The sequence below is a fragment of the Salmo salar genome, chromosome 10 (assembly GCF_965601325.2).
Source record: "Salmo salar chromosome 10, fSalSal1, whole genome shotgun sequence".
NCBI lineage: Eukaryota > Metazoa > Chordata > Actinopteri > Salmoniformes > Salmonidae > Salmo > Salmo salar.
In genome coordinates, this window is record NC_138300.1 from 52,460,001 (window position 1) to 52,472,101 (window position 12,101).

The window sequence follows — 12,101 nt, forward strand, 5'->3', positions numbered from 1 at the left end:
TATCTTTCTTCTTGCAAGAAAACCCTGAGCTAGGTGAAATCTGATTTTCAACATTTTGATGCTATATTTATATAAAATATATGCAACAAACGTTCCACCAATACACCACAACCAATAAGCAAAGCATACCGACGTGGAGGAGCTTCAACCTCATGGTTTGTGTTTTCAACACCACAATCTGCACAGTTTGGATGCTGGAATGATATTTTGGACGAATGTGCGCATTCCTACAGGATCATTTTTAAATAGCCTAAAAACATTGTGACTGGTTGTGTTTATGCCACACCTAAAAGGTAATACATTTTAAAAGTGAAATGACAAATATTTAGGCTAATTTGGAGGCAGAGAGAGCATGACTTTCCTGGGAACATTATGACAGCGCATCTCAGTATGTCTCTCTAGACCTTATAAACTGTCCAGAGAAGACCCAGAACTGATCCAAATTAAATTAATGGAATGAAATATTCAAATTACAGGGCTTTTGCTACATTATTCAGATTACATTTGTGGCTCAGTTGGTAGAGCATGGTGTTTGCAATGCCAGGGTTGTGGGTTTGATTCCCACGGGGGACCAGTATGGGGGGAAAAAAAGAAAAAAAAATGTATGAAATGTATGCATTCACTACTGTAAGTTGCTCTGGATAAGAGTGTCTGCTAAATTATGTAAATGTAAAATGTACATTTTCAATGCAGTTTACAGACTAGAGTGGAATGTTGTTCTCACTTGAAAACCATCATGCAGTTATTTGTTGCAAGGCTAGTCTAGGAAGGATATGTGAATTGTCCCTAAACAAGATCATTAAGGAAGTGTTTTGAGCTGCGTGTCTCATGTCTTCACTGTTCTTTCATGCGCAATGACGCACCTGGCCTCTCTGCTTACATAAAAAATTGATGCAGCTTTGAGTGATTTTATGTGTGGTTTGATGCTAGTTAGCATATTATACATCTGGGCAAACAATCCACCTAACCCTATTGTCACTATGAATGGTGGATCGAGGACAGGTTAGACCGTTAGAATAGACTATACTGACCTGTGGTATAGTACATTTTTGGAAGCACCAAAACACCTTAATATAGGGGAGGCTCATGCAAGCAGATGAGAAAATGTGTCTAGGGTGGAAGAGATGTTATAGTGAAACCTGTAATGATTTAGTAAAACCTGTAATGATTTAGTAAAACCTGTAATGATTTAGTAAAACCTGTAATGATTTAGTAAAACCTGTAATGATTTAGTAAAACCTGTAATGATTTAGTAAAACCTGTAATGATTTAGTAAAATCTGCAGAAGGGTCAATGTAAACCAGGGGAAAAAACACCACGCTCCTCTGTGCCCAATAAAAAAAACACACTACACTTCCCAAATCAAAAGAAAAAGTTTAACAACCCTTCCCAAATCAAAAGAAAAAGTTTAACAACCCTTCCCAAATCAAAAGAAAAAGTTAAACCCTCCCCTATTTTACATCAGCCTCTATAACCTCTACAAAGCCCTTTCTCTCTCCCTCTTCCCTCTCCTCCCTCTTTCTCTTCCCTCCAGCAGTCCAGCGTGGACGCATCCCTCCATCCCACTCAGGCATCAGTCCCACTTCTTTGGTCGGCGGAGGTGGTGGTACTGGGGCCGGGCCAGTAGGGGGCGAATTCTTCAACGGCCAGCCTGTGTCTGAGCTCATCTCCCAGCTGCTCCGTGCCGAACCGTACCCCAGCAGCCGCTACGGTCCCCAGTACGGCCAGCAGATGCAAGGTGCTGGAGGAGGCTCCGTCATGGGCATTGACAACATCTGTGAGCTGGCGGCACGCCTCCTCTTCAGCACCATTGAGTGGGCCAGGAACATCCCCTACTTCCCTGAGCTGCCCGTCTCTGAGCAGGTGGCTCTGCTGAGACTGAGCTGGAGTGAGCTTTTCATCCTGAACGCAGCCCAGTCCGCCCTGCCGCTACACATGGCCCCACTGCTGGCCGCTGCTGGCTTCCACTCCTCGCCCATGTCAGCAGAGAGGGTTGTGTCCTTCATGGACCAGGTGAGGGTGTTCCAGGACCAGGTGGATAAGCTGACCCGGCTTCAGGTGGACTCGGCAGAGTACAGCTGCCTCAAGGCCATCGCCCTCTTGTCTCCAGGTCAGTATATTGGTTGGTCGTCTCTCTAAGGCCACCACCCTCTTGTCTCCAGGTCAGTAAACCACCAAAAACCCTGACATCTCCATCCCTAACTATAACATTTTCTGCCAAGATAGAACTGTCAAAGGGGGCGGTGTTGCAATCTACTGCAAAGATAGCCTGCAGAGTTCTGTATTACTATCCAAGTCTGTACCCAAACAATTCGAGCTTCTACTTCTAAAAATTCACCTTTCCAGAAACAAGTCTCTCACTGTTGCCGCTTGCTATAGACCTCCCTCTGCCCCCAACTGTGCCTTGGACACCATATGTGAATTGATTGCCCCCCATCAATCTTCTGAGCTCGTGCTGCTAGGTGACCTGATGCTTAACACCTCGGCCATCCTACAATCTAAGCTTGATGCCCTCAATCTCACACAAATTATCAATGAACCTACCAGGTACAACCCCAAATCCGTAAACACGAGCAGCCTCATAGATATCATCCTAACTAACTCACCCTCCAAATACACCTCTGCTGTTTTCAATCAAGATCTCAGCGATCACTGCCTCATTGCCTGCATCCGTAATGGGTCTGTGACCAAACAACCACCCCTCATCACTGTCAAATGCTCCCTAAAACACTTCTGCGAGCAGGCCTTTCTAATCGACCTGGCCGGGGTATCCTGGAATGACATTGACCTCATCCCGTCAGTAGAGGATACCTGGTTATTCTTTAAAAGTGCCTTCCTCACCATCTTAAATAAGCATGCCCCATTCAAAAAATATAGAACTAGGAATAGATATAGTCCCTGGTTCACTCCAGACCTGTCTGCCCTTGACCAGCACAAAAACATCCTGTGGCGTTCTCCATTAGCATCGAATAGCCCCCGTGATATGCAACTTTTCAGGGAAGTTACGAAGAAATATACACAGATAGTTAGGAAAGCTAAGGCTAGCTTTTTCAAACAGAAATTTGCATCCTGTAGTACAAACTCAAAAAAGTTCTGGGACACTGTGAAGTCCATGGAATATAAGACCACCTCCTCCCAGCTGCCCACTGCTCTGAGGCTAGGAAAAACTGTTACCACTGATAAATCCACTATAATTGAGAATTTCAATAAGCATTTCTCTACGGCTGGCCATGCTTTCCACCTGGCTACCCCTACCCCGGTCAACTCCCCGGCACCCTCCACAGCAACCCGCCAAAGCCCCCACCATTTCTCCTTCACCCAAATCCAGATAGCTGATGTTCTGAAAGAGCTGCAAAATCTGGACCCCTACAAATCAGCCGGCTAGACAATCTGGAACCTCTCTTTCTAAAATTATCTGCCGAAATTGTTGCAACCCCTATTACTAGCCTGTTCAACCTCTCGTATCGTCTGAGATTCCCAAAGATTGGAAAGCTGCCGCGGTCATCCCCCTCTTCAAAGGGGGTGACACTCTAGACCCAAACTGCTACAGACCTATATCTATCCTACCCTGACTTTCTAAGGTCTTCAAAAGCCAAGTTAACAAACAGATTACCGACCATTTCGAATCCCACCGTACCTTCTCCGCTATGCAATCTGGTTTCAGAGCAGGTCATGGGTGCACCTCAGCTACGCTCAAGGTCCTAAACGACTCCATAACCGCCATCGATAAGAGACATTACTGTGCAGCCGTATTCATCGACCTGGCCAAGGCTTTCGACTCTGTCAATTACCACATTCTTATAGGCAGACTCGACAGCCTTGGTTTCTCAAATGATTGCCTCGCCTGGTTTACCAACTACTTCTCTGATAGAGTTCAGTGTGTCAAATCAGAGGGGCTGTTGTCCGGACCTCTGGCATTCTCTATGTGGGTGTCACAGGGTTCAATTCTCGGGCCAACTTTCTTGTCTGTATACATCAATGATGTCGCTCTTGCTGCTGGTGATTCTCTGATCCACCTCTACGCAGACAACACCATTCTGTATACTTCTGGCCCCTCTTTGGACACTGTGTTAACTAACCTCCAGACGAGCTTCAATGCCATACAACACTCCTTCCGTGGCCTCCAACTGCTCTTAAATGCAAGTAAAACTAAATGCATGCTATTCAATCGATCACTGCCCGCACCTGCCCGCCCGTCCAGCATCACTACTCTGGACGGCTCTGACTTGTGGACAACTACAAATACGTGGACAACTACAAATACCTAGGTGTCTGGTTAGACTGTAAACTCTTCTTCCAGACTCACATCAATCATCTCCAATCCAAAGTGAAATCTCGAATTGGCTTCCTATTTCGCAACAAAGCATCCTTCACTCATGCTGCCAAACATACCCTCGTAAAACTAACCATCCTACCAATCCTCGACTTCGGCGATGTTATTTACAAAATAGCCTCCAATACCCTACTCAACAAGCTGGATGCAGTCTATCACAGTGCCATCCGTTTTGTCACCAAAGCCCCATATACTACCCACCACTGCGACCTGTACGCTCTCGTTGGCTGGCCTTCGCTTCATAATCGTCGCCAAACACATTGGCTCCAGGTCATCTACAAGACCTTGCTAGGTAAAGTCCCCCCTTATCTCCACTCACTGGTCACCATAGCAGCACCCACCTGTAGCACGCGCTCCAGCAGGTATATCTCTCTGGTCACCCCTAAAGCCAACTCCTCCTTTGGTCGTCTCTCCTTCCAGTTCTCTGCTGCCAATGACTGGAACGAACTACAAAAATCTCTGAAACTGGAAACACTTATCTCCCTCACTAGCTTTAAGCACCAGCTGTCAGAGCAGCTCACAGATCACTGCACCTGTACATAGCCCATCTATAATTTAGCCCAAACTACTACCTCTTCCCCTACTGTATTTATTTATTTTATTTATTTTGCTCCTTTGCACCATATTATTTATATTTTAACTTTTAACTTTCTTCAAACTACAAATCTACCATTCCAGTGTTTTTCTTGCTATACTTTATTTACTTTGCCACCATGGCATTTTTTTTGGCTTTACCTCCCTTATCTCACATCATTTGCTCACATTGTATATAGTCTTATTTTTATTTTTTTTCTACTGCATCATTGATTGTATGTTGTTTTACTCCATGTGTAACTGTGTGTTTTTGTACGTTGTCGAACTGCTTTGCTTTATCTTGGCCAGGTTGCAATTGTAAATGAGAACTTGTTCTCAACTTGCCTACCTGGTTAAATAAAGGTGAAATAAATAAATAAAATAAATTGACGCAGGGGGTTGAATACTTATCTAATCAATATATATTAGTGTTTTATTTGTCATGATTTTTTGTGTGTAGATAGTTGACAAGAAATGACCATTTAATCCCACTTTGTAACAACAAACTTTTGAAAAAGTCAAGGGGTGTGAATACTTTCTGAAGGCACTGTAACTCTTCCTTGCTCTCAGATTAGAAAGAGAGAATATGGGAGGAAGTGGGATACAGGCCCAGGCTCATAACTTTGGAATGAGTGTTCATTTTACTCCCACTAGTATTTCAATCTAGACAAAATGAGTCATGCAGTTTCTAAAGTCAGTCTGTAGGTCAGCATTTCTCATATGAACAGCCTTTTAAAGCATTATATCTCTGTCCATATGAGAAATATGACAAATATGGACTTACACCTCTGCAATAGCACATCTGCTCTTTCAGTCATCATGTCTCATTGATCTCAGGCTGTGTGAGACGTTATTTTATCCTCTACTGTAGCTCCTGCCTGCGTTCTGCACTGTAGCACTGACCATTTCTGAACTTCTGAATGACTTTAAATCCATGCTTACGTCTGTCTGTCTGTGTGTCCTCTGTTGTCCTCTTCAGATGCATGTGGTCTGACAGACCCCGTCCACGTAGAGTCTCTGCAGGAGAAGGCCCAAGTGGCTCTGATGGAGTACGAGAGGATGCAGTACCCGGGTCAGCCCCAGCGCTTCGGTCGTCTGCTCCTCCGCCTGCCTGCCCTCAGGGCCGTGCCCGCCAACCTCATCTCCCAGCTCTTTTTTATGCGCCTGGTGGGCAAGACCCCCATCGAGACCCTCATCAGGGACATGCAACTCTCTGGGAGCTCCATTAGCTGGCCCTACGTCCCTGGGCAGTGAGAACAGGAGCCTGGGACCCACAGGACCCTGGAGGAACCTGGAACCTAGAATGGGATGGAGAGGGATTAGCCACTGATGTCATAAATGTCTAAATTCTTGAGGATTTAGTAGAGGAGGACTATATTGCTACTCACTCACACAGAGTCACACACTGAGCTTCCAGTGAATGGAGCTGGAATCAAACCATTGGTAGTTTAGCTGTCCCGTGTATTCCAAGGAAATTATACATTTGTCTTGGAATATATTTCCTGATCTGTATCATGACCTCTCTACATGACCTGTCTGAAACACAGAACAGGGCTCTGAAACATAGAACAGGGCTCTGAAACACAGAACAGGGCTCTGGAAAACAGAACAGGGCTCTGAAACACAGAAGAGGACTTTGGAACACAGAACAGGACTCTGGAACACAGAACAGGGCTCTGGAACACAGAAAAAGGGCTCTGGAACACAGAACAGGGTTCTAGAACACAGAACAGGGCTCTGAAACACAGAACAGGACTCTGGAACACAGAACAGGGCTCTGGAACACAGAACAGGGCTCTGGAACACAGAACAGGGTTCTAGAACACAGAACAGGGCTCTGAAACACAGAACAGGGCTCTGAAACACAGAACAGGGCTCTGGAACACAGAAAAGGGTTCTAGAACACAGAACAGGGCTCTGGAACACAGAACAGGGCTCTGAAACACAGAACAGGGCTCTGGAACACAGAACAGGGCTCCGGAACACAGAACAGGGCTCCGGAACACAGAACAGGGCTCTGGAACACAGAACAGGGCTCCGGAACACGGAACAAGGCGCCGGACCACAGAACAGGGCTCCGGAACACAGAACAGGGCTGCGGAACACAGAACAGGGCTCCGGAACACAGAACAGGGCCCCCGGAACACAGAACAGGGCTCTGAAACACAGACTGTAACTAAAGGCCCACTGCCACTACTACCTCCATCCCCATGGCGCCCAACGTGACCCTGACCCCAGGCTCTGTGTGGCTCTCTGGCTGCTGTGTTAGGCCCCTGGGTCTCATATGGGCCCCTATTCCCCTTAGCTACAGTGCGTAGGGCTCTGGTACTCAAACGTAGTGCACTGTAAAGGGAATAGGGTGCCATTTGAGACTCAGCCACAGGGATTATGATGCCACAGCCACGCCACATACTGCCATTGTATTGTGTTTTGTCCTGAGCCCTCTATTCATGTAAATCGTTGAGTTTGATTTACATTCATGTTGATCTTATAGTGGAAAATGTAATGTGTACATTATGCATATGTGGTCATGTAAATCTCTGAATGTTATGCAAATAGCGGGCTCTCTTCATAGTATAAGCAATAGCATACATGCTACAGTACATGCTATGGTGCCGAACACTTGCACAAGCTAGCAGAGGTGAATGTATATGATAGATAACCCCTCACACGCATCCTGAGTCACAACGAGTCATCCCTGTCTTATACATTGTTACCTCAAGTTTTATACCAATGACAGAGATTGTACAGTGGATTGTCTGATAATAGAACCCATGCATTCTTAAACAGAACTAAGAACCCTCCATGATGTGATCGATGACAAACACAAAGGGATCAAAGCATCGTACACACCAGCATTATGTCATTAGCCTGAAAGTAAACTAACTGTAGGGTCGACCCTTGTCATTAGGCCTATTGGAAGGCTAGGTGGAGCCATGACCTTACTGCTTAGACCTGAAGGGTAGGGGGCTAGGGGAAGTGGATGCTTTCAGATCAGACATTTCATGTGATCGTCATACAATGTAACTAAAGGTACTGACCCCTTTAAGGACTAAAGGGTATGCTGTGTATTAACAGTAACACTATGGTACAGTGCACAAGGCTATGTGCATACTCTTAGTGATATTGGCCTGGACTGCAATTTGATGTGACCATGCTTTTTTGTTTTTGCCAAATGACTTACTCAGAGTGGACATATGAATACTGAAATCAAAGAATCTGTTTTACTCTGATGGGATTTTGACTAGCGACTTCATTGTGTAGTTCTACATAAGAATCATGTTTTTATTGCGATGTCAAACCAAAATGTAAAGAAAATTGCTACTGCTGACCATGGATATTTTTGCATAACTAGAAATAAAGTCTAAGTACTCTTACTGTGGTTGATGTGAGAATGCTTTCAGTTTATTTTTTAAATAAAAAAAAAATGTATTTCACCTTTATTTAACCAGGTAGGCAAGTTGAGAACAAGTTCTCATTTACAATTGCGACCTGGCCAAGATAAAGCAAAGCAGTTCGACACATACAACAACACAGAGTTACACATGGAGTAAAACAAACATACAGTCAATAATACAGTAGAAAACTAAGTCTATATACAATGTGAGCAAATGAGGTGAGATAAGGGAGGTAAAGGCAAAAAAGGCCATGGTGGCAAAGTAAATACAATATAGCAAGTAAAACGCTGGAATGGTAGATTTGCAGTGGTAGAAAGTGCAAAGTAGAAATAGAAATAATGGGGTGCAAAGGAGCAAAATAAATAAATAAATAAATACAGTAGGGGAAGAGGTAGTTGTTTGGGCTAAATTATAGATGGGCTATGTACAATTAGCGACTGATAGACAGACTATCAACAAAGCAGGACAACAGGCATCATTAAAATGGCATTACAGTATAGACATGGCTGTGTTAATAGTGGCATAAACTGCTTTAATACAAGGGGTTGGAACAGGTTCAGGGAACAGAATCAGTGTTTTCTTGAACAGAAGCGTTATTTTAAAAGTATGGGAACCGGTTAACCTTTTACTGCAGTGGGCTAAATGAGGGTCACGCAGAGTGTTTCTGGGTAGTCTTAAACAAATGTACTTAGAAACAAAAGTATACACTTCACACACATGGTTATGGGCTTAAACAAAAGAAGACACCTGTACCATGTCAGATATAGAGATGAAATGTATTACATTTTGAGTTTGCATCCCAATATTGCATTTTACATACATCACAGGAAACTGAAATATACGCAAAACCATTTGACATAGAAAACCTGATTTTAGGCCGTTAAAAAAAAAAAGTTAATTAATTATGAAGTTATTACATTTCACCCATGAGGCCACCAGGAAAGGACTATTAACGTTATGTTCCAGTCATTTTTGTCCAGACCCACAAAAACGCCTATGCAAAGCCCTCACTATGCCTGCCAGCTGGACATCTTTGCCAGTGTGTGTGCATGTAATGTAGGCTACCTGCCCCTCCGAAGTATTTCTGTAGCCCCTCCCCTCCGAAGCATAGTCTACTGTAGCCCCTCCCCTCCGATGCATTGCTGTAGCCCCTCCCCTCCGAGGCATAGTCTACTGTAGCCCCTCCCCTCCAAAGCATAGTCTACTGTAGCCCCTCCCGTCTGATGCATTGCTGTAGCCCCTCCCCTCAAATGCATAGCTGTAGCCCCTCCCTTCCGAAGCATTGTCTACTGTAGCCCCTCCCCTCCGAAGCATAGTCTACTGTAGCCCCTCCCCTCCGATGCATAGTTGTAGCCCTCCCCTCCGAAGCATAGTCTACTGTAGCCCCTCCCCTTGAAGCATAGTCTACTGTAGCCCCTCCCCTCCGATGCATAGCTGTAGCCCCTCCGCTCTGATGCATTGCTGTAGCCCCTCCCCTCCGATGTATTGCTGTAGCCCCTCCCCTCCAATGCATTGCTGTAGCCCTCCCCTCCGATGCATTGCTGTAGCCCCTCCCCTCCGATGCATAGCTGTAGCCTACTGAGGTTACAAATGTGATTCAGAAATTAGGAAGAGAGATTTGTTATTCGAGAAGAATGGTTTGACTTTTTCAATGCTAGTTAAGGATACTATAGTTATTACGATTAACATAGGATTTATTAACTACAAGAAGGTAAGACTTGTTTTATTTTAATTCTGGTGCCGCTATGCACACACAAGCTTGTTAGATAGCAATCTCTGGTCCAATGTTAAACTCTCTGAAGTTCAAAGACATTCAAAGTTTCTTCATAGAAGCTGCTCCTCCATAGGTATAATTGTGTGGGCCTAGAGTGCCTTCAGAAAGGATTCACATCCCTTGACTTTTTCCACATTTTGTTGTGTTAAAGCCTGAATTTAAAATGTATTACATTTACATTTTGTGTCACTTGTCTACACAGATTACCCCATAATGTCAAAGTGGAATTATGTACAAAATACACTGCTCAAAAAAATAAAGGGAACACTTAAACAACACAATGTAACTCCAAGTCAATCACACTTCTGTGAAATCAAACTGTCCACTTAGGAAGCAACACTGATTGACAATAAATTCCACATGCTGTTGTGCAAATGGAATAGACAACAGGTGGAAATTATAGGCAATTAGCAAGACACCCCCAATAAAGGAGTGCTTCTGCAGGTGGGGACCACAGACCACTTCTCAGTTCCTATGCTTCCTGGCTGATGTTTTGGTTACTTTTGAATGCTGGCGGTGCGTTCACTCTAGTGGTAGCATGAGACGGAGTCTACAACCCACACAAGTGGCTCAGGTAGTGCAGCTCATCCAGGATGGCACATCAATGCGAGCTGTGGCAAGAAGGTTTACTGTGTCTGTCAGCGTAGTGTCCAGAGCATGGAGGCGCTACCAGGAAACAGGCCAGTACATCAAGAGACGTGGAGGAGGCCGTAGGAGGGCAACAACCCAGCAGCAGGACCGCTACCTCCGCCTTTGTGCAAGGAGGAGCAGGAAAAGCACTGCCAGAGCCCTGCAAAATGACCTCCAGCATGTGTCTGCTAAAACGGTCAGAAACAGACTCCATGAGGGTGGTATGAGGGCCCGACGTCCACAGGTGGGGGTTGTGCTTACAGCCCAACACCGTGCAGGACGTTTGGCATTTGCCAGAGAACACCAAGATTGGCAAATTCGCCACTGGCGCCCTGTGCTCTTCACAGATGAAAGCAGGTTCACACTGAGCACATGTGACAGACGTGACAGAGTCTGGAGACGCCGTGGAGAACGTTCTGCTGCCTGCAACATCCTCCAGCATGACCGGTTTGGCGGTGGGTCAGTCATGGTTTGGGGTGGCATTTCTTTGGGGGGCCGCACAGCCCTCCATGTGCTCGCCAGAGGTAGCCTGACTGCCATTAGGTACCGAGATGAGATCCTCAGACCCCTTGTGAGACCATATGCTGGTGCGGTTGGCCCTGGGCTCCTCCTAATGCAAGACAATGCTAGACCTCATGTGGCTGGAGTGTGTCAGCAGTTCCTGCAAGAGGAAGGCATTGATGCTATGGACTGGCCCGCCCATTCCCCAGACCTGAATCCAATTGAGCACATCTGGGACATCATGTCTCGCTCCATCCACCAATGCCACGTTGCACCACAGACTGTCCAGGAGTTGGCGGATGCTTTAGTCCAGGTCTGGGAGGAGATCCCTCAGGAGACCATCCGCCACCTCATCAGGAGCTTGCCCAGGCGTTGTAGGGAGGTCATACAGGCACGTGGAGGCCACACACACTACTGAGCCTCATTTTGACTTGTTTTAAGGACATTACATCAAAGTTGGATCAGCCTGTAGTGTGGTTTTCCACTTTAATTTTGAGTGTGACTCCAAATCCAGACCTCCATGGGTTGATACATTGTATTTCCATTGATTATTTTTGTGTGATTTTGTTGTCAGCACATTCAATTATGTAAAGAAAAAAGTATTTAATAAGATTATTTCTTTCATTCAGATCTAGGATGTGTTGTTTAAGTGTTCCCTTTATTTTTTTGAGCAGTATATATATACAGTACCAGTCAAAAGTTTGGACACACCTACTCATTTTTTATATTTTCTACATTGTAGAATACCTCATAAAGCTGGTTGAGAGAATGCCATGAGTTTGTAAAGCTGTCATCAAGACAAAGGGTGGCTACTTTGAAGAATCTCAAATATAAAATATATTTTGATTTGTTTAACACTTTTAACACTTTAACACTTGGTTACTACATGATT

At 45.0% G+C, this 12,101-nt stretch overlaps 1 protein-coding gene across 2 annotated transcripts in view; it reads left to right on the forward strand.

Annotated features, from left to right (window-relative positions):
• nr2f6b (nuclear receptor subfamily 2, group F, member 6b) overlaps positions 1–8,283 on the forward strand; it is a 27,078-nt gene extending 18,795 nt beyond the window's left edge. The window contains exons 3-4 of one of the 2 annotated variants that reach the window (XM_014123588.3): positions 1,538–2,110; positions 5,886–8,283. In XM_014123588.3, the coding sequence (XP_013979063.1) occupies positions 1,538–2,110; positions 5,886–6,160 (848 nt within the window). In that variant the 3' untranslated portion in view covers positions 6,161–8,283. Of the gene's footprint in view, positions 1–1,534; positions 2,111–5,885 lie in introns of both variants that reach the window. The other variant, XM_014123587.3, reaches the window with a different exon arrangement.
• Positions 8,284–12,101: the final 3,818 nt, after the last annotated feature.